Here is a 21,073-nt window from a genome sequence, read left to right on the forward strand (position 1 = left end):
AGCCTGCCCCTGTCGCTCCTCTGCAGTTCATCACAGATGGCTACGCCGCACACCTGGCCCAGCTCAAGTACAATCACCGGGCACGCCCAGCCCGGAACACAACCACACGTATGGCCTTGCGCAAGGGCAGCTTCGGCCTACCCGGCCAGGGTGACTTCCTTCGCTCCCGGAACCACCTGCTCCGCACCATCTCAGCTCAGCCCAGTGGGCCCAGCCATCGGCACGATCGGACACAGACCCTGACGGACGTAGAGCAGCGGAGCCAGCGCAGCATGAGTGTGGCGGCCAGCTGCTGGGGCCGTGCCATGACAGGCCGGCTTGAACCGGGGGCAGCCGCTGGACCCAAGTAGGACACCCTCAGGAGGCGCTGTGGTCTCCATGGTGCTAGGCCAGGGCACCGGCCCTCCTGGGAGGCCTGGCCTGGGCACACGTAGGTGGCTGGGGACAAGCACAGACAAGGCCTGAGAGCTTGTCCCGGGGCCTCTTGGAAGACATGGCCATGCCAACACAGTCCTCCCAGCCCTGCCTAATGCCCTAGGCTCTGAGGAGCCCAGCTGATCATGGAAACTGGCAGGACGCCCAGCCCATGATGGAAGAGGAACCAGGATCGGCCACTTAGCCCAGCCTGGACATCTTGCTCTGTGTTGATCTCAGTCTCCTGGTGCCAGGCATGGGTCTCACACCCTGCCTGCCACCTCCCTGTCCACTGGCGCCCCTTCCCATTTGGTAGCAGCTCCAATGGGGTCCAGCCTGCTTCTTGTTGACTCCAGTTTTCAACTGTCCAACCTCACTGGTTTTGCACTGGTTTTTGAGAGTGGAGACCCGTTACCATCTCCTGGCTCCAGACATGTCGAAATGCATGAAAACCCAGTCTCTGCTGATCCAGGGCCTGTCACCACACAGAATATTCCAGTGTGGAAAATCTTCACACAAGCAGGAGAGAAAGGCCATATCTTAATTTCTGCTGCCTGCCTGGCCTGCCAATGCCACAGCAGCCCGATGGCAGTCCCAGACTGCTACCCACCCGTCCACCTGCCCCACATAGAGCTCAGTGTAATCCCAGAACTGATGCCACTCCAGGCCTGAGCACAGCACAGCTGGCTCTTGGTAGCCCACCTTGGGCAGCTGGACCTGAAGCCTGGCCTCCACCTTTACTCCTTGCCTGCCACGGGCCGGGGCCCTGTGCCAAGGCTGCTGCCCACCGCGTTTCTACGCCTTTCTACTTCTCCATCTGGTTTCTATACGGTTTTTTTTAACAGGCAATCCTCGGCTGCTTCCTTTTTTTAACTCTGTCAGCGCAGCCTGCTACATTAGGAACACCCAGCACTGTGACAGGGTCCCACTCAGTCTGGCCTGTGGGCCCTGCACCTAGCCCACTTGGCAAAGGTGTGGGCTTCTTGCCTCACCTGACCCACAATTCCACTGACTTCCTACTCTGGGGCGGGTGGGGCTCTTAGGTTTTCTTAATGCCATTCCGTTTAATGTCGACTCTAAGAAGCCACAGTTCACTTGTCAGCTTAAGGGCATACAGCCATTTTATTTCTCCCCAAACAAGGATGGACATCCTACACTGGGTCTGAGCCCCGCCTTCCACACAGCACTGGCCACAATTCTCCACCTTCCCTGCGTTGGCTGAGAGCATGTAGCTCAGGCACGCTGTCCAGTGATGGGGTTCTGTGCCTGAGTAGCTGCCAAGCTGGACTCAGACTCAGGGCCAAGTGGCTGGGCAAAGAGGTGTACAGGAGACACTGACTTTGCTGTGTAAATATGTATGGCACAGGGGCGTGGGATTCCTGCCATGGCACATCTATACAGGAGGAAAGCTATTGATTTTCTGCAGAGGAAAAACAATGTCTGGAGGGGTGAGACCTTCAGGGTCTCCTCATCAGGTATAGCTCTGTGTTGTTTCCAGCATTCTGTGTAAAGCAGTGATTATTTTATGGACCAAGATTCCATGGAACTGTCACAGTAAAAGTGCAATATCTACCCCACCACTCCCCAATCCCACAGGAAGCTGCTGGCCTGACAATCACTGCCCCACTGGGGGCTCCAGGGTCAGGGCCTCCTCCCTCAGCCCCACCCATCTTGCCTCAGCCTAGGTGATCAGCCATCGGGAGAAGCACCTGGAAGCCTCAGGCCACCTGCAATAAAGGCAAGGGAGGCCCTGGGGTCAGTGGGCTTGGTCTCTCCCCTGGGCAGCCCCCTGTGGCTTTGAATGCCCATGTCTGCCCAGCAGCCAGCCATGCCAAGGACAACAGCAATAGCCCCATGGGCTCTCCCAGGGCCCTCAGCCATAGATGGTGAGATGGGCAGCCTTCCCCCAAAACCTCACTCAAGTCTGCTTTTTGCCTCCCTTAAGATTTCCTTTGGCTCATTCTCTTGAGGAAGCCCCACTTCTACAGAAAGTAAGAGAGGAGGGTCAACATCCTTTAAAAATACCAAAAACATGTTTACAGTGTCAGGTGCTGAGCTGCAGGGGCTCAGGCCTGGCCATTCGTAACCAAAGGGTGAGGCAGACCTTGCTGACTGCCACCCACCCCAGGCCTGTTAGAATAGAAGCCTTAGTAAGTCCCTCCCCGTCCCCAGTCCCCATCCAACACCAACCACCTGCCTTCTCTTTGATTTCTAAAGAAGGATTCAGCAAAGCTCCCCTTCCCGGCTCTGTGAGAGCTAGCCATCGCCCTACCCTGTCTCACCTTCACATCTCAGACCCCTCCCATCTGTCCTTGTACTGTCTGTTCCTCTATAGACCACTGTGTGAACTGTGTCCTGACCCCACCCCATGCTGTCCCTGCATCGTCTGGCCTGAGTGTGCTCCGTATACTGTGTCACAGTCTGTTACACCAATTAAAGAAGCAGGAGGCTTCCTTCTGGTCTCATTACTGTGGTGGCACCCGTGGCTCTCCTGGTATGTGTGCAGGGGTTTGGGGGGGCTGTGCATGAGCTTTCAGGTTCTGACAGTACTGTGTGAGGGCATCACTACAGCAAGTGACACATGCTAACCGCTGGAACATGAGCCTGACTGTCCTTCCCATACACAGACCTGGTGAAGTAGGTCTGCTGGCCTCTCCTCCCAGGGGACACAGCCAATAAGCCAGAGCTGAGACTCCTACCTGGCCAGGCTCCTGTCTGTCGTGATGTATAGGATAGGACACACAAAGGTCTTATGAGTGCAACCTAAGGATCGACTCAGCCAGGCTAGGGTCAGGTCTGGGCCAGGCAGAATCAAAGAACAGGGTGGCTGGGTAGGCTTTGCTTACTACCACCAGAGGCCATGCCAGCTTTCCCCAGAGATAAGCACTGTGCTCTCCACAAGTCAAAAGGCAACAGAACAGGAATTCTGTGAGCAAGATCATTTAATAGTGACACTCCGCTGTCCGTACGGTGCTTAGGCCACCCACTGCACCCAAGAGGATGCTGGGCTGTAGGAAAGGCACAGCAGGAAAGGCACCTGGACCCCTCGGTCTCCAAGCCACCAACAGCAATTCACAAACCTGGGGTGTTGGGGCCCTCAGGGAAGCAGGCCTGCTCGCATCTGAAAGGCCAGGCCATCCCCTCGGGTGGCTTGCTGAGGAAGGAAACAGGTTGGAAGCATGAGAAACTAAGTGTAAACACACTGAGGGCAGAGCATGCAGAGGGGTGCCACCAACCTTGTTGATCTCTCTGTGCCGTTCTTTGGTTACGATTTCCTCTAAAACCTCACCGTCTCCCTTGATGAGCCTGGGGGTCAGAGGTCATCCGCTTAGCATGAAAGAGTCTGGGCCTCTCATGCCACAGTCAGAAACACAATCACTCACGGAAAGGGATCCCGCGGCTCAAACCCAACTATCTTGAGAAGGGGGTGCCTGGGAGTTCCTCCCAATCAACTACCACTCTTGGGACAGAAATGGAGACGGACCAGGCAGGCTCCTGTGTCAGCCATTAACCCAGACCAGAAAGCATCAAGGCGCTCCCAGTCCTGCAACTCCTCAAGAAGCACAGCTGGGATGTCACATCACACAAGTAACCATTTCCCCTACACTGTTATAGGAATGGTGATGGCTGCCCACCCGAGCACATCCCGAGCCAGCACTCTGAACGGAACGGAGGGCGGGGCTAGCTGGCTGTGCCTCTGTACCACACCTTGTGCGCCCTGTCTCTGGGTCCACCACTTTTCGAATGATGCTCTGTCGAGCGTCCCACTCCTCCTTGGTCATGGGCTTCATGGCCTGGATACGAGACTTCTGCTCATCTGTCAGGACTGGAAGGGAATATGGAGGGGGTGTCAGGCCTGGGGAGAGGACTCTCTCCCCACCGAATGCTGCCCCTCATGGTACCTGGGCCATCATTGTCCTCCCCAGCTGATCTGTGCCACTGATCCAGTGAGGGGCCGGGCAGAGCCTCAGGCTGGGGCACCACCGCTGCCTTCTCCTTGCCTCTCCTCTTCAGCTTCTTCTTCCGTTTCTTCTTCTTCTTCCTCTTCTTCTTCTCCTTGTGCTTCGCTCGCTTCTTCCGGCCATCACTGGAGGATGAGGATGAGGTGGAGCTAGAAGAACTGGAAGAGGAGGAGGAGGAGGAAGAGCTGGATCTCGATGTCCTCTGGGCCTTGTGCTTGCTTCTCTCTGTGATGCAGGGAGAAGGTAAGGCCTTGGTTCCCTGCTCTAGCCTGAAGCAGGTTCAGTCTCTACACAGTAGGACCCTCCCAACAGGCACTCCAAGAGAACATTTGGAACCTTCTTTGGGCAAGTTCTAGAAGTCACTATATGCCTGGCAGGGTGACGAGGCTCGACCTCAAAGACCCAATAAGGCAGACCCTCCATTCAGTCCAGGTTCGACCCAGGATCCCTCGCTTCCCAGGGGACGGGGTGTGGAACGGACCCGACAGATGCAAGCCTCCCGCAATGCAGACGCCACATACCCTTTTTCCCTGTGCCCATGATCCTCACCCTCGACACCGGAGGTGCTGCTGGCCTTGTGACCTTGGGATTTAGAGGTTGAACAGTTCCTCGAGGCGTCCTTACTACTACTCTTCTTACTTCGCTTTTCTGACCCTCGACGACCACGGGACCGACTGCGACTTCTCGAGCGCTTGCGAGAACCAACGTGAGCCATAGTGAGGCGGGCTAGAGACCGGAAGAAAAGTGCTTAACCTGCTACTCTTCTTGAGCACATCCACAGAAGTGAATCCAAATTCAGCGCTAAGGAGGCCTGATCCTCGGGGCGCCTAGTACCCATTACTGCCGGAGAGAGCCCCGGGCTTAACGACCCCAGCTCCTCCGACTCAGCACTGCGGTCCCTTTAAAGGCCTGTCCCGCCCACACGCCTGCGCACTTCGCGCTATAGGTAGGAAACTGCAGCCTTCCTCAACTGCAATAGGGATGCCTGGGTCCCTAGAGATGAGTCTGGAGGCTGCCGGGTTCCCACATCAACCATTAGCCCACAGCATGCCTTCGTGCGAGGAAACCTCAGCTGGTCCAATTCTTCCGGTCTGGGGCCGTCCCGGAAACTCATCCGGGTATACTTTGCGTCTAAGATATCTTTAGTTCCGGTACCATGGGTTCCGCCTCTAGGACGCCCATCTCTAACAAGATCTCTAACAAGAATGAGAGAGAATACTCCTTGCACCTCCACGTGGGTAGGAAACTGTTATGGCCCAGCGCTGGTCTGTCCATTTCAGATCCGCCAAGATAAAAATGTCTGGAGTTTCTAACATCACTCAATACTAGAGATGGCAAACCCATTTCCCCACCAGGAGCCATAGGTCATGACAACAAGTTAAGCCACGTGTTCTGCTGAGACTCCCTTCCATCTTCTTTTTGCAGTCAGAATGGAGGCTGATGTTATTGTATCTTGCCATTTTCCCAGAGAAGTTGGAATTTAAGACTTATGACAGATGTACCCAGGATTGCAAATATGTGACCCAAACAGAGCACACAGCTATGTACACCCCTCATCCAACCTCGGAACCACCAATTGCAAGCTCTTCAATAACAAAAGCAAACAGGGGGTTGTTATAAGTGCTTTATAAATGTCAACTCATTGGACTGTCACAACAACCAAGGCCCTAGAGAGTCCAGACCGCACAGCTGGACATGCCCGGCCAGAGATACGATCCTAGAAAGTCTGGGTTTCATGACCCCCACTCCCTCATCCTCCACTTTCCAGCACTGCTGATGGAGCAGTGAACTTCACTTAAGTTCCCGGAGCCACCCTCTCTGAGGTAGATGTCTGGTGAGACCCCTTTCTCTCTCCCTTGCTGTCCAGCCCCGTCTCTAAGTCACTGACTGAAGAAATTGTCCCCTCATCACTCAAAGCTCCCCTTGGGTCGGGCTGAGGTCAGACATCATTAGATGGGAACCAAGTCTTTCCCTGGCTTCTTCTCTTCCTGGGCCTGCTCCACCCTATACCTCAGTACTTCATGTCAAACAAGGCTTGTCTCTCAGCAGTTCTGCCTCACTACAGAGCGTCTGTCCAGAGAATGACCCAGACGTTTGGGTATCCTTTTGACCAGAGGAGTGGCATGACTGCAGAGTTTATTTCTGCTGCCACAGCACAAACACTTCCCGGGGAACCCAGGCTCAAGTCAACGAACATACATCCACCGTGGCAGGCTCCTCCCGGGTGAAGCCGTCACCGAAACCTTCATCATCCACCAGGTCTGGCTTCTGGCAGCACATGGGACAGAGGCGATTTCGAACAGCAGATGCCCGGAGCCACACGACAAGGTTCCAGCGCTCTCCCATCTTTAGGGGCCGAGCCCCATGCAGCTGGCCACCACGGTGCAGGATACCGTGACCCACTACATGATCGACATCCAGGGTCTCCTTCAGGGCTGCAGGTGCCTGCAGATGGTGTGGTTCAGGCCAGAGCATTCACACCACCTCGGGCCCCACCTGGTGGGTCTCACTCACCTGAAAGAGGCCCCCAAAGTATAGGGCACCTCCTGTGAAGTCCTTGCCCAGAGCCACATTGAGAGTAAGCTCAGCATTATCGTAGTGACAGCCCAGCTCCAGGTCCTGCCCCAGTGCGTACTTGACCGCAAAGGCACGGTGGCTATCAAGGTGGCCCCCACCGCAGTCTGGGTACAGCAAGGCCATTAGCGGCAGCAGGAAGCGTTCCCGAAGCGGTGTCACCAGTGGGTCGTCTAGGCCTAGCTCATGCATCAGCACCTAGGAAGGATCCCCAGGACCTTCATCCTGCATTCCCCACACCCTTGCTAAAGATGTCGCAAAGAGTAAAAGCTGTTTGGTTTCATGGAAGTCTTGGGGTTCGGAGCGGGGCAGGTAGCCTACCTGGGGCACCGCAGAGCCTCCCACCCGAGTTGCCCTTACTCCCTAGATTCACAGGCAAGGCCTCACCCACCCCGTGGTTGTTCATGGTGTTGGGCCTTCCCTTGGGCATGTCCGACTGCTCGAAATGCTCCAGCTCCTCCAGCAGGGTCTGGCAGAACTTGGCAGAGAACACCGGCACCCGATAAATGCGCTTCTCCTCTGAAGAAGGAGGGGCAGAGAGTGAACCTGGAGCTGCATGCAATTCCATGCTCTCATGAACTGGCCTGTCCCCTCACTGCCTCGGGCCTGTTTCCTCTGTACAACCAGGACAGTGACTTACTGCCCTGATCCCAGATACATCACCAATGAATGAATGAGGGGACGGGTGGATTGAAGAGTGAAATGAGACGCCCTACTCCAGGCTGGCTGCTCCCACTGGTCTTCCCAGTTTCTCATACCTTCCGTTTTTAGACCAGAGATGAGAGGTAAAGCACTCAGCCTTGTGTGGCTTTTGCTGTCACACGCCTTTAATCCCAGCACTTCTGAGGCAGAGACAGGAGGATCTCTCTAAGTTCAAGGCCAGCCTGGTTTACAGACTGAGCTCCAGGACAGCCATGGTTACACAGAGAAGCCCTGTCTGGAACCCCTGACACCCCCCCCAAAAAAAACAAGTATCCCATATTCAAGTATCTCAGGCTCACCCATCCCCACCTGGTGCCTTACCTGACACTGTCTCCAGGTGCTGGAGAAGGCCCTCAAGATCTGCCCCTGGGGACGCACTATATTCAGCTGCAGCCATAAATTCAGGAGCCAGAGCAGCATCCTGGGAGCAGAACACGGGGCAGCTGTGCAAAGTTAGGCCCCGCCAGAGCAGCCTCCTGCTAGGCCAGTCACTCCCCCCACCACCCCCAGCTCCCAGGCAGGCCTAGTACCTGCAGTGACCTGTAGACCTCAGGCCTTGCTGGGTGGTAGGAACTGGCAATGAGAGCTTTCCTGGCAGCTGATTCCTGTCCCAGCCTCCGGCGGCACCCGACCTCCTGCTCAAGCTGGGCCGGCAAAAGGCAGTTAGAAACCAGTCTCCCACCTCCATGTGAAGACACTGAATGAGGCCCAGGAAGACCAAAGTGAAACCTAGGCCAGAGGGTAAGTCTCCCTATACTTCTGAACCTGCTAAGGTCCACTGCTGGTGCCAAGGTGACCTAACAGCTGAAATAGGAGATGACCACGTCTATCCCACTCAGCTGTTGGAAAGGAGATGCTGTAGGCAATTTAATCTTTCTCGACGCCCCTCCTGGACCAGGATCTAGAAGTGGGAGTGAATGAAAGCACGGACAGGAAAAAAGAGGACTAAGAAGTCTTTCAGGGTCAAGGACTCCAGAGAAAGGGCTGACGAGGTACATTACCTCCTCCAGGAGTTGCTGGAAGTCCTTGGAAGTGACACAACCACGGCTACGCAGGAGCTAAGAGCGGAAAGGCCAGTTAGTAGGAAGGACTCCGTGACCCTAGGCCAGTGAATAGACATCTCCGAGCCTCAGCGCCCCCCACCCTTGTCACGGAGATGAGAGTGACGGGATCATCAAAAGACCTGAGAAATTTTCTATCCACGCGTGTTCTCAGCTTACTGAGAAATTTCTGTCCACGCGTGTTCTCAGCGACCGGCCAAGTGTGCACACCCGGTTTGCACCTCGGGAAAAGCCATTCCTGATGTCCGGGCTCCTCCTGCACTTGATGCCGCCCCCACTCACCCACCCCACCCCCTCACCGGGCCGTAGTCACGGCGCAGCTGCTGCTCGTCCCGGAAGCGCAGGTGCAGCCCGTAGCGCGCCACGTACAAGTTCTGGGAGCAGAAACAGGCGCAGCGGCAGAAGCGTCGAGGGGCGGCCGTCGCCATGGTGAAGCGGCAGCACCAGCTTTCCGTAGCCGCACTTCCGTATACGTCACCGCCGAGGGTGTGGCGCAGGCAGCCAAGGGGTCGCTGAAAATTCCTAAGTGCAGATAATAACGAAGACTGGACAGAAACGAGTAGGAAGACACTTCCCGGGAGAGGCGGGGGTGGCCCCCGATTTACAGCGGGGTGAGATGGGACAGTCACAGGACGCGGACAGTGCGGGACTCAAAGCCTTTATTTAAATGCTGCCCTGTCTCCTACTAGAAATTTCTTTGCGGAGCCTCCTGACGCTGCGTGCAAGACAGGACGGTTATGAATCTTGAGACCCGGCTGTGCGGGTGAGCCCGGGGTGAGCATTCACCGTTTGTCCCTGCCTAACCCAAAGGGTGTCTCCTCGAAAACGCTCCGTTCTGAGTCACATCCGGCCGCTCTCCTATGGAACGCAGCGTGGGCTGAGGAAGGGCGTGTCTGTGGCGGTCACGCCCCTCCTCCTGGTCAAGTTCAAGTGTGTGTTGACGTTTTTTCTGGGCTTGCGCCCTCGCCTCAGGAAGACTCACAAACTGCAAATGCAAGCGGGCACCCGGGATCGGATCTGCAGAATGGTGTGGCTCACGGATATCCAAGGTGCCTAGAAAAGAGGAAGTCATGTCGCCTGGAACTGACCCCTTTAACCTGCTCAGCTTGGGAATGGGCATGGAAGTGGCAAAGTCCTTATTCCAGATCAGCTCCCAGCTTTTCAGCCCCCACCCCTAGTGCAAGCATCACGAAAGGTACCAGCCTGTTATCATGAAACTAAGGCTCAGTAACGCAGGCCTGGCCCACACATCCAGTTAGGAGATAGATCTGAATTAAGGGGTGCGCCCTTCCACCATAGGGGTCTCTGTGCAGGAAACCCAGTGGCGACTTCTCTTTGGACTGCTTTGGTATGGTTTCACTGATTGTCTCTATGAATCTCGATAGGTTCACACAATGGATGCCTGCGTTGCATAAACATACTGGTGCACCTTGTGTAGCTGCCAGAAATCATTCACACGTATTCACTGACAGTCTCCACATCCGGAAGTGTCTCCCACTGACGTCACGAGCTCTCACATGTGCTCCCTCACATAGGTGCTCCCTCACACATATTCACATCCCACAGGATAGCACATCCCAGGTTCCTTTTTCTACAGCAAGCCCAGCTCCGTCCTGTGGTGACGGTGAAAGAAACTCCGGACCACAGTGGGAGGGAGTGTGGCCTCCACAGCCTGTGACTTGGGGCCTGGTCTTCCTTTCCATCAGTGATCATCAGCAGTTTTGGAGATCAAGGTCCAACTCCCTAAGTCCCCATGCCCTCCCTACAACCATGGGGGGCTACAGATAGCCCTTGATCCCTGGACAAAGCTTTCAACAGCCTGATTGGTTTGCACGCTGGCTGCACCAGAGCAGTGAGAGAATCTCCTAAGTGTGTGTGTGTGCAAAGAATGCATGTGTGAGCCAGTATGCCGAGGTACAAACCCCCTGCTCGAGCTGCCGTCACTAATTACCAAAAGCCAATTGGCTTAAAACAAGCAGACATTCTCTCATGATTCTGATGGCCAGAAGTTCAAAATCAAGAATCGATGAGCTCCAGCTTCCGTGAGAGAAGGTAGGTCAGACTCTGAATCTGCAATCTTCTGTGGTGTCCAACAAACCTATGTCTCTCCAGCCCAATGGTTCTCAACCTCCCTAAGGCTCCTACCCTTCAGTGCAGTTCCTCATGAAGTGACCCCCCCCCCAACCAGAAAGTGGTTCTCATCACTACTCCGTAACTGTAAATGTGCTACTGTTATGAGTCACAGCGTAAGTACCTGTGTTTTCTGATGGTCTTAGACGACCCTTGAAAAGAACAGTTGTTAGATCTCCCAAAGGGGTAGCGACCCACAGGTTGAGAACCACTACCCCAGCATCCTGTGGTTTCACAGTTTTCTGTCCTATGTGCAGCCCAGGAGAGGCGAAGACAAATTGATCCCTGGGACTTAGTCGCCCATCTAAAAGAAATGACCCCTAGCTTCAGGGAGAGACTCTGCCTCAAAAACTAAGGCAGCGAGCCATTGGGGAAAATCTGAAATTAACCTCTAGCCTCCACCAAACATGCGCCCATGTGCACAAGCACCTGAACATGCCCAAAGAAGCACTGACGACCATCCTCAGTGTTACCTATGTGCGCTTTAGTCTTTACAATTTCTATTCTTGACTCAGGAAAGTGTTCAGTCAGGCTGGCCCATCCAAGGTCACAGAGCTTGTAAATGGTAGGCTTGGAACTGAGTTCAAGCCTGGCACCCTAGAGTTGTTCCTAAAGAGTTAGCCCAGTCTCCAGCAGTCTACCTCCTCTCAGATCACTGAGGTCACTGGGCCACAGGAAGCTCGGCCTCTGTGCCCAAAGAACAGGACCACGAGGACCCACTTCCTCTACAGGGACTTAGCCACTGGTGCCAAGGCAACCTACCAAGAAGGTGTTTAAAGTTTCACACCTGGGGCTGGAGAGATGGATCAACACTGAGATTTAAAAGACATTTTTTTAAAGATTTATTTATTTATTCTATTATTTATCACACTGTAGCTGTCTTCAGACACACCAGAAGAGGACATCAGATCCCATTGCAGATGGTTGTGAGCCACCATGTGGTTGCTGGGATTTGAACTCAGGACCTCTGGAAGGGGAATCAGTGCTCTTAACCATCTCTCCAGCCCCTAAAATCTTTTTTAAAAAAAGTTTCACACCTGTCTCCATTTCCCTAAAAACTCCTGCCATCCAGAAAGAGACTCGCTTACTCTTCTCAAAACTCATCATTGCCCTGCCTGCTTCACATTCAGTTAGAAAGCGGTTGGTTATCCCCACAGCAGTCAGGCGGTTATCGAACCAGCAAATGCATCTTGTCTGGCTTGTTGGACTTGCCGTGTGATAAGACCATGAAGGATATCCAGCCTACTAGCCTGTGTCTTAATTGGAAAACTGGCATTCCAGTTATTTTCAGAAAGTGTGTTTGGTCGATGCTGTTGTGAGCGTCTGTGCTGTTGTAAGTGTCTGTGTGGAGGCCTTTACTTTGCGTAGTACTGTTCCATTGTGGTTTCTTCTTTCTTGGGGCCTCCTGGGTGGATTTGAATGATTTTCCTTTCCTTTCTGAAAATTCCTTCAAGTGTCTTCCCCGGAACTGTCTCAGTGGGATTAGGTCCGTTCAGCTTATTTTTTAAATCAAGAATAAGTTTCTTATTCTTCCTTCCATGAAGTGGAAACTTAAGGGTTCTTTGGAAGGTCAGTCGTGTTGGAGGATGTTCTTCGAGGGCAAACATGTGAGGGCGTGGTTTCCTGAAGCAGATGAACGAGAAAGGGTGTTTTGTTAAAGCTGACACCTGAAGGGACATGTCACTGAAGCAGACACAGGTGAAAGGATGTTCTGTTAAAACAAGCACATGAAAAGACACGTGATGAAGGTTTCTTCGCTAATGACATGCATGTTGACATGCATGTATCGATCTGCCTTACATTGTGTAGTTGAGCTGCATTTGTCAGGACTCCATAGAGAGAAATGCACCAAGAAAACTCCCAGTGGTGTGTTGTGGCTTCTTGTCCCTTCCTTGGACTCCAGTTGATTAGCAGAGTGACGTCAGCTGCGACAGACTCACGTGCTGAGGCCCGTGGAGGACACGTGATGTTTGGAGGGCTAGAAAAGGGACGGAACTGACCGTGATGGAGGTTGAGCTTGTTTACATAGCTAAATGCTTGCTGGTTTTGTGTCTCCATTGATTTTCATTTCGCTGAGAGAGACACAGCTGAGAACTTTTCCTGATGTCCCTCCTGATCGTTTCTGCTGACTCCTGCCAGTTTGGCTGAGGCCTGGCTGTCTCTGCGAGGTCGTGCCACCATTGCCGACCTGTTCTTGCCTTCCCGACTGCACCGACTGGACTGTGGTGTATCCGTGGGGTGTTTGCGAGTGGATCGCGCTGCCGCTGCTGACCTGTGAACTGAACTGATTCCCAGACAACGCAGAAGAAATTTGCTCCAAAGAACCTTTCTAAACAGGTCCACTTTCCTTCCCCTCCCCCTCACCTTCCCCTCCCCCTCCCCCCCGTATCTTTTCTTTTCCGATACCTCCTGTGCATGGTGGGCTACAAGGGAGGATAAAGCCTTAAAATAGGCTTTATAAAAACCAAAGTTACAATAATGGCTGATAGTTTTGTTGTTATTATCTTTTGGAACTTGAAACACATCCAAGCAGCCCTCACTCAGGCTTTTGAAGTTTCAAAGAGACAATCCAATGGCCCGTCTTTGTCATGTGACCTGTTGTTTCCCACTTCCGTGTTTTCAGTATGGTTTCCTTGTTCCCTATGTGTGGCATTTGATTTCAGGATGCTAGGGGGGGGGGGGTTCTTTTCTGGTCCTGTCTGCCTGGTGTCTACTCCTGGAAGATTTTCCCAACTCAGGGAAACTTAAGGTCATTTTGACAATGTCTTTTATGTGTCTTTTGAACAAGATTCTTTCTTCTATGCTTGTAACCTGTATATTTAGTCTTTTTTGGAGTATCCTACACATCTTAGATTCTCATTGCTACCTTATTATCATTTTGGCTTTACCCTGGTTGGGTTTCTCTGCTTCTCCACTGTCTTCAAACTCAGGAACTGTCTCCTCTCTTGAACTCCTCTGTTGCTGAGATTCCCTACACAGTTCCCCCCGTGCCCCAGCGTCCTCAAGAGTTTTAGCCTCAGTCTGTCTTTGTTGAGCTCCTCTTTCATATCATCCTTTGCCTCCTGTATCTCAGGAACATCTTAATCCTTATTTTGAATTCTCTATCTGGGGTATCCTATAACTCATCCTTGCTAGACCGTGTTGCTCTGGGGTTTGTGCTGTTGTTTGGTTTGATTTTGGAGGACTTATGTTTTCTCGCTGCTTCTACGGTACCGTGGGAATTTACACAATGGCGTTGGTTTGTTATTTTATTTCTCATATATTTCTTTATTTTACCAGCTATACCCTTTCCCTTGTAGTGCGTGTAATGTCCACGTGGAACTTGGATGTGGCAGTGTAGAGTATGTGGTTTAGAAAATAATCGCTTGCTTCAGGAGCTCAGGGTACCTGGTGTAAGCTCTGTTGGACTCTCTGATGAGGAGATTAACTCAGAGCAACCGCAGCTGTTCGCTTCCCTGCTTAGCAAAAATGTCACACCGATCACTTAACCCCAGAGGCTTCTTCTCTGCCTTCAGTCACTTGGAGGATAAACCGCCAAGGATGGTGGAGTACTGTCTGATTTTAATGAATGAGATTTGGGAGTGAGAAGGGGATGTGGGGTGGCTGATGATAAAGATTGAGTATTAAAGAGATCTTGAAAAAAATGGAGATGAGTAAAGTAGCTAAGAGAGGCACCAACGACCTCCAGATCCTAAAGATTGTTAAAGCAATGCAAAGTTATCATTAAGTAGAAAATGAGGCAGCTGGAGAGATGGCTGACGGGATCTGGGTTTGGTTCCCAGCACCCACACGATAGCTCACAACTACCTGTAACTCTACTTCCAGGGGTCCAAGGCCCACTTCTGGGCATCAGGCCTACAAGAGGTGCACAGACATACGTGCAGGTAAAACACCAACACTCATAAAAATTAGAGTAAGGCTGGGTGTGATGGCTTATATCTTTAATCCCAGCACTTGGGAGGCAGAAGCAGGTGGATCTCTGAGTTCAAGGCCAGACTGATCTACAAAGTGAGTTACAGGAAAACCAGGGCGAGGGGGGGAAGGGGAGAGAGAGAAAGAGACCTTGTCTCTAAAACAAGTAGATAGATAGATAGATAGATAGATAGATAGATAGATAGATGATAGACAGACAGGTAGATAGATTTAAAAAGATGGAGCTGGAAAGATGGTCTGCAGTTAAGAGCACTAACCAGTCTTGCAGAGAACCAAGTTCTGTTCCCAGCACCCACATCAGACAGCTCACAACCACACACAACTCCAGCTCCTGGAGATTTAATACTCTTTGGCCTCCTTGGGCACTGCACTTGAGTACACATCACATCACACACACTCACACACTCACATTTTAAATTTTAAAAAAAGGAGGGAAAAGAATGAGAGATGATGTAGAAATATGAGGGAAGAGATGAGACGTAACCTCCATGAGCAGGGTCCTAACAGACAGACAGACAAATGGACAGGCAGAGAAACAGAAGCAAAAATAGCTGAAGACGTCTGTGAAGGAGCTTGAACAAGAGAAAAAAAGTGCACAGAAGATACACAAGATGTGACATGCGGCACACCAGAGCTGACCTTCCAGCTCCCCCACCCCCACTCTAACAGGTTCTCATGGTCCTCTGTGGCAGAGCGGAGAACAGGGGACCTTGGTTTCTGGCTTCTGGGGCGTGGGGGAGTGTTCTAAGTCCATTCTTGGTTCTGTGGACCCCTGCCATCCACAGTAGGATTTCCAGTTCCTTCCAAGTCCAGTGAACTGTAGGACAGTTTCCGAGGGATGGTAATGTCACTAGTGCCTCTGTTGTTGGTCCAGTGGCTTTTTATTACCTGTGTTATTTTGATACAGGAGCTCATGTAGCCCAAGGTGGGTTTAAATTTACTGTGTAAATGACCCCGCTTCTACCTCCTCAATGCTGGGACTACAGGTGTGTGTACCAGGCTTAGCTCCATAGGTTCGTCCCTCCCCTGCCCCCACCCTTCTCTCTGTTGGGATGAGTCCATTTCATTCTAACCCAGACCCCATGTGTTACTGTCAAGTCTTTAGGGGGTACCTGTTTGTTTTTGTTTTGTTTTTTTTTTTTTATTATCTCAAGAGAAATTCTGTCCTAGAATTCCCAACAACGCGCTAAATTTTACTTTCTGAAGGCATTCCTGTGTTGTAAAGTGACCACAGTGTTCTCCCACTTTAAAAAAAGATGTTTTCTTTTATGTGTATAAGTGTTTCTACTGCATGCACAGCTGAGCACCACTGTGTGCAGACCCACGGAGACCACAGCAAGGCATCAGGTCCCAAGGACCTGGAGTTACAGACAGTTGTGAGCAGCTATGTGGGTGCAGCGAACGGAGCCTGGCTCCTCTGGAAGAGCAGCTGGGGGTCTTAACCGCTGAGGAACCATGTTTCCTCTTTCAGTAGCAACTTTATCGAGACACACGCACGTTTTTAAAGGTTCACTGAATTATGTGGCTGCTACTGCAATCAGTAGAACATTTCTCATTCCCCCAAAAAGAAACAACCGATTAGCAATCATCCACCTAGAGGTTCTGGTCCAAGCTCACCTGAATCTGTTTCTGTAACTACACTGGAGGGGGCTTTTCTGGATATGGTGGCACACACCTTTAGTGCCAGGTCTCTGGAGGCAGAGGCAAGCCGAGCTCTGAGAGTTTGAGGCACCTTAGTCTACAGAGTGAGTTCAAGGAAAACCAGGGATACAGAGAGAAACCCTGTCTCAAAAAAAGTATCACACTATAATAATAGACTATGGAAAAGGGTACAAGTTTTAGAAATCTGCCCTTGACAGAGAGAACCAGCTATGCAGGGACAGCCTATAAGAGGCCAGACAAGTTGCAAGCTTAAGATGCAGAAAGGAAGCCCCTGTGTAGACACACAGCAAAACCTACATGCCCCCTACTATCACTTTTACAGCTTCTTTTTATTGAATTTTTACTTATTGTATGTGTGTGCACATGTGTACGTGTGTGTGATTCCCTGTGTGTGTGAGAGTGATTCCCTGTGCACATGTGCATGCGTGCATGCGTGGGAAGGTCAAATGATAGCTTGCTGCAGTTGGCTCTCTCCTATCACCATGAGTCTCAAAGACTGAACTCAACCCCACTGAGCCATCTCCGTGCCCCTGACAGTTATTGCTGATATTTTTTCAATGCTGGTAAATGTCTCACGGTTCAGAGGCGTTCCAGCTTTCCTGAAAGTGATTTGGCCCTGCTCCCACTAGTGTTTACTGTGTGCCATTTCTCTGTGCCACCATTCCTGGGGAGGTGTGACTAAACATCCATTCACCCAGTTAGGGAGCCAAAATCCAGCTTGGTGGGCCAGTGAGTTGTATTGGTGGCTACTTACAAAAGCAAAAATGACTCAAAAGACAGCCACATACATCACTTAAGCACACCCAAGCATGGGTTGACAGCTCACAAAGCTGGGAATTTGGAACCGTCTGTACAGCCTGCAGGCAGCGCGGTTGGAGTGTCCTTTGCAGGTCGGTCATCTAGTCTCTGCCTCTTCCAGGCAGCTCCGCTGGCCTCATCCTCTTCTCCACAGCTCACAGTAACTCTCAGCACTCTTTACTGCTTTATATACTGTGTTGGGATGGGGAGGTGCAGGGTGTAGTAGATCTGGTCCGTTTCAGGAACTTCCTTAGCAGTTTAAGTTGTCTCCTGTCTGGGTTTAGCAAGCTTCCCTGTAGGATGGACTGTCTCAGCTCCCCTTTAGAACAGCATGTGTCATCGGCTTGTGTCTTGAAGAGCTTCTCCATTTGGTGGGGAATTTTAAACTGGAGGAAATGGGCTGCCGTGACCCTCACAGCTCTGCGGTGCTTATCACACGGTACTCTGTGCTTCTTGCATAGTCCTGCAGTACCTATCCTACTCCCCCACCCCATATAAAAATAGGCCCAGAGTCACTGTTCCCAAGGGGACCCGCCCCCAAGACTCCGAAACAACACCAACAGAAACCAGAACGACTTTAAAATCTGAATGCTTCCAATTTCCCCTCCCAGACTGTCCCGTGGGACCAGCAGAGGCCATTTTTAATTCAGAGAGCAGTTAAGATCTCTGAGGATGGGTGGGTGTGGGAAGAGGCCTTTGAAGGCTTAGCTCTCTGCCCACTTAGGGCACCATTTATTCCCGGAATGGTCGGGCCAGCTCCTGCCTCCTCTGCTCTGTCTTGTACCCAGCAGTATCTTTAGTGTCCAGCCATCACACAGAGCATAGGTCATGTCCCAGTTCGGGTTCTCGCTGATGTGATAAAACACCATGACCAGGCTGGAGAGATGGCTCAGCAGTTAAGAGCACTGAAAGCTTCTCCAGAGGTCCTGAGTTCAATTCCCAGCAACCACATGTTTTCCCTTCTAATATGTGCGATATACTTCTTACATATAGTATCTGGTTCCATAGATACTGTAAGTCTTTTAGACTGTCCTTCCAGAAGGGCAGAGATTTTGATTGGGTCCTAACATGAACTCCTCAGTTCAAATGATCTTCCTTCTTTAGCCCCCTCCCATACCTGGGCTTAGAGATACATAAAGCTATGCCCAGCTCTCAAATACTTAGAATGGCATAGAGCGTTCAGTAGGTGCTAGATGAAGACTTAGGAATGAGGATCATAACCCCACCACATCCTCCAGGGCTAGCAGGCTGTGCCTTCAAGGAAAAAAAAACGTTAAAGAGTATTTCTGTCCCCTGAGTATGTGCTCAGGCCTGGTCCAAGTGCAGAGCATCCAGCACTCAGGACCTAGGGCCAGATAGGAGCTGGTTTTTGTTGAAGATGCTGCAGCTCTGGGTTCAGGGTGGCTCCGCCCAAGAGACGCCTACAACCCGTAGCCACAGAGGCTCCACCCCATTCTAGAGGGTCCGCCCACTCCTAAAGATCCTCCCACCCTGGATGTCCCACCTACATCTCCTAAGGTTCCACCTCACCAGGGAGGTTCCTTCGGCATCTTGCCCCGGAAGCTCCGCCCCATTCTCGAGGCTGTGTTCCCATCCCCAGGATATCCCGCCTGAAGCTCCGCCTCACTAGGGAAGTTCTTTCAGACCTTTTCTCCGGAGGCCTTTTTCTAAAGACTCCTCCTCTCTCCGCTTTCCCTAAGGCCCCTCCCTACCCAGGATGGATGTCCCTCCCACTTTCCCTGAGGCTCCACCCATCCAGAAGGCCTTGCCAGCTCCTTCTCAGAGGCCCCGCCCTACCCAGGATGTCCCGCCCACTCCCATGAAACTCCGCCCTCGGCGCCGCCCGCCTGTCAGCGGGCAGCTGGGCTGGACTCCGACCTTGTGGCGGCGCAGCGCCGGCTCGGAGCAGAGCGGTGCCCAGCGCGGGCTCGGTGAGAGACAGGATCGTGTGTCCCCCGCGTCCTGGCCACGGCGCGTCACCCTCTGACGACTCACCTGGTGGCAGGTAAGGGCCGCCCCTAGCTCTGCGGTGCTCGCAACGGGAATTCGGCTGTTTTTTGACCCTTCTGCGACGCGGTCTGTAGGTACCTTGCGGAGAGCGTTTGGAGGAGACCCTGGAGGCCTATGGCCCGGCATGGAGTCGGTGGAGCCCTCCGAGGACTGCGAGCGCCAGGCCAGGCCTGAACCAAGCCTTCCCTGCCATCAAGCGGGCCTGTGCGGTCCCGGGGGGCTCCTCCTCGCCTGCTTGAGTTAATTGAGATAGCTGCAAGCGTGGCTGACACTTCCCTGCCCTCCGCCCCACCCCCTGGAGATGGGTGGCCTCCATGCCCCTGCTGCAGATGGCGTGGGGACAAGTGTCAGGACTGCCTTGGTTTGCCACCAGGTTCCCTGAGGCCACCTGGCGTCGCCCAACGGAGTGCCAGTCACAGCAGTGGGATATTGTGGGAGTCAGGATAGAGCCATGTGGACCCAGACTGGGTGTGTCATGCTCTCCAGAGACCCCCCCCCCCCACAGCAACAAGGCAGTCAGTGCCAGCCGAGAGCAGCAGAGCAGCGACCGGTCACTCCAGGGCTGGGCCCTCGGAATGACAAGCCTGCAGAGTGAAGGGTGAACTGGAGCCACTTGAGCCACCCGAGGCAGGAGCTTTCTCTGCAGTTCCTAATTAGCCTGGGCATGACTTTACTCCTCCTCCTCTTCTCCCTCCAACAGAGGGTAAAGTCTGGGGTTTCCCTCAAGTTGTAATAAGCACCGATTCTGTGTGCCTCCCGGGGTTCTGGGTCACAGAGCTTGGAGGCACAGCCAAGATGGGTAGCTGTAATGATTGTAATGATAGGAACTTCTCTCCCGGCTGTTCCTGACTACCCTTGCTTACAAGGGACAGCTGTAGGTACTCCAAGCACTACCCCTCCAAGAAAAAAAAACAAAAAGCAAACAAACAAGCAAAGAACCAAAGCCTTCTCAAAGCCCCCCTGTGCTCCGGATGTGGTTCAGCGGGAGAGTTCTTCCCTAGCACAAGCAAGGTCCGGAGAGTTCTACCCCGGCACCAACACAAAACACAACCCACTGGTGCAGGGGTTGCTCACCAGTCTTGTGCCTTGCCTTAGCATTTGGGTTAAGGCAACTTGCCTTGTCTTCCTGGATCCTTTTGGCCCCTGAGCAAGGCCTGTGCTCCCTCTAGCCACCATCTTGCCCTTATCTCTGGGGCCACGGGTATCACCTGTGTACCCACAATTTGTCCTCCGGTTCCACCTAGCTGTGTGTCCTCAGAGTCCGGGCACATGGAGGGTAGGCATGTGGTCTCTTAGCAGGCTCCCTGTCCTCAGCTTCCAGCCCGACGGTGTGATTGTGGCCTTCCCCACTGCATTCTGCTTAGTAGTTTATTTAAGACAAGAAACCTGCCATCCCACCCTCGTCCCAGGATTAAAACCTGCCCTGACCTGAGTTGGATTCTGATCTGTGGAGGCTTGGAGTCATGGAGGCAGCTCCTGGGAGGCAGGGCACCTAGGTACTATGGGTACCCTGCCTTAAATGACCCCTAGACAAGCCTACCTCCCTTCCCAGCTTCATCTTTATCACCTGCTAAAGTGCTTCCGTTAGCCTCTGGTGTTAGCATCTGGAGTGTTCCAGAGGACGTGGGCACCTGGCTACTTGGGCTGTTGGGGTTTCAGGAAGGAATCACCCGTGACTGACAAAAGTCAGAAGGAGGGAGGCTGGTTAGCTCCCCATTTCAGGCTGATCTTTCTGTCTCACTTCTGAGCCTTGGCCCCCTTCCTAGGGGCCATGGACCCCTGGTGCCCACCCCAGGAAGGCAGTAGTTGGGTGCCTGGCAGGCCTAG

The 21,073-nt window shown here is 52.7% G+C and overlaps 4 protein-coding genes across 11 annotated transcripts in view; 2 read left to right on the plus strand and 2 right to left on the minus strand.

Moving 5' to 3' along the window:
- PITPNM2 (phosphatidylinositol transfer protein membrane associated 2) overlaps window positions 1–2,214 on the plus strand; it is a 125,920-nt gene extending 123,706 nt beyond the window's left edge. For all 3 annotated transcript variants that reach the window (XM_080941180.1, XM_080941182.1, XM_080941181.1), the window contains one exon: window positions 27–2,214. In XM_080941180.1, the coding sequence (XP_080797306.1) occupies window positions 27–350 (324 nt within the window). In that variant the 3' untranslated portion in view covers window positions 351–2,214. The remainder of the gene's footprint in view (window positions 1–26) is intronic.
- Window positions 2,215–3,338: 1,124 nt separating this feature from the next.
- ARL6IP4 (ARF like GTPase 6 interacting protein 4) lies at window positions 3,339–5,467 on the minus strand. Of its 3 annotated transcripts, none has more exons than XM_080940880.1 (6): window positions 5,428–5,467; window positions 4,926–5,102; window positions 4,317–4,601; window positions 4,123–4,240; window positions 3,651–3,720; window positions 3,339–3,568 (listed from the first exon to the last, which is right to left on the minus strand). In XM_080940880.1, exons 2-6 carry the CDS (start codon window positions 5,089–5,091, stop codon window positions 3,512–3,514), a joined length of 696 nt encoding a protein of 231 aa, XP_080797006.1. In that variant the 5' UTR covers window positions 5,092–5,102; window positions 5,428–5,467; the 3' UTR covers window positions 3,339–3,511. The 3 variants fall into 3 exon arrangements, with proteins under 3 accessions (XP_080797006.1, XP_080797007.1, XP_080797008.1); XM_080940881.1 differs by lacking the exon at window positions 5,428–5,467 and adding an exon at window positions 5,348–5,366; XM_080940882.1 differs by having other exon boundaries at window positions 4,317–4,534; window positions 4,898–5,457.
- Window positions 5,468–6,075: 608 nt separating this feature from the next.
- Window positions 6,076–9,142, minus strand: OGFOD2 (2-oxoglutarate and iron dependent oxygenase domain containing 2). Of its 4 annotated transcripts, none has more exons than XM_080940597.1 (7): window positions 9,013–9,142; window positions 8,654–8,710; window positions 8,183–8,296; window positions 7,974–8,073; window positions 7,342–7,469; window positions 6,891–7,148; window positions 6,076–6,821 (listed from the first exon to the last, which is right to left on the minus strand). In XM_080940597.1, exons 1-7 carry the CDS (start codon window positions 9,139–9,141, stop codon window positions 6,558–6,560), a joined length of 1,050 nt encoding a protein of 349 aa, XP_080796723.1. In that variant the 5' UTR covers window position 9,142; the 3' UTR covers window positions 6,076–6,557. The 4 variants fall into 4 exon arrangements, with proteins under 4 accessions (XP_080796723.1, XP_080796725.1, XP_080796726.1 ...); XM_080940599.1 differs by having other exon boundaries at window positions 7,974–8,095; XM_080940600.1 differs by lacking the exon at window positions 9,013–9,142 and adding an exon at window positions 8,836–8,948 and having other exon boundaries at window positions 7,974–8,095.
- A 9,972-nt stretch (window positions 9,143–19,114) lies between these two features.
- Window positions 19,115–21,073, plus strand: part of ABCB9 (ATP binding cassette subfamily B member 9) — a 30,755-nt gene continuing 28,796 nt past the window's right edge. The window contains exon 1 of the mRNA XM_080940578.1: window positions 19,115–19,241. The gene's annotated coding sequence lies outside the window, so the exon portion shown is untranslated. The remainder of the gene's footprint in view (window positions 19,242–21,073) is intronic.

This window comes from Micromys minutus, assembly GCF_963924665.1.
Source record: "Micromys minutus genome assembly, chromosome: 29".
NCBI classification, from domain to species: Eukaryota; Metazoa; Chordata; class Mammalia; order Rodentia; family Muridae; genus Micromys; species Micromys minutus.

Coding starts and splice junctions, on each gene's coding strand:
- ARL6IP4 (XM_080940880.1), bottom strand. CDS start 5,091: ATGGCTCACGTTGGTTCTCGCAAGCGCTCGAGAAGTCGCAGTCGGTCC. Junction 4,602..4,925: donor CAGCACCTCCGGTGTCGAGG/GTGAGGATCATG, acceptor CCTGCATCACAG/AGAGAAGCAAGCACAAGGCC. Junction 4,241..4,316: donor GGAGGACAATGATGGCCCAG/GTACCATGAGGG, acceptor ATTCCCTTCCAG/TCCTGACAGATGAGCAGAAG.
- OGFOD2 (XM_080940597.1), bottom strand. CDS start 9,141: ATGGCGACGGCCGCCCCTCGACGCTTCTGCCGCTGCGCCTGTTTCTGC. Junction 8,711..9,012: donor TGCGCCGTGACTACGGCCCG/GTGAGGGGGTGG, acceptor TTCCGCTCTTAG/CTCCTGCGTAGCCGTGGTTG. Junction 7,149..7,341: donor ACACCATGAACAACCACGGG/GTGGGTGAGGCC, acceptor GATCCTTCCTAG/GTGCTGATGCATGAGCTAGG.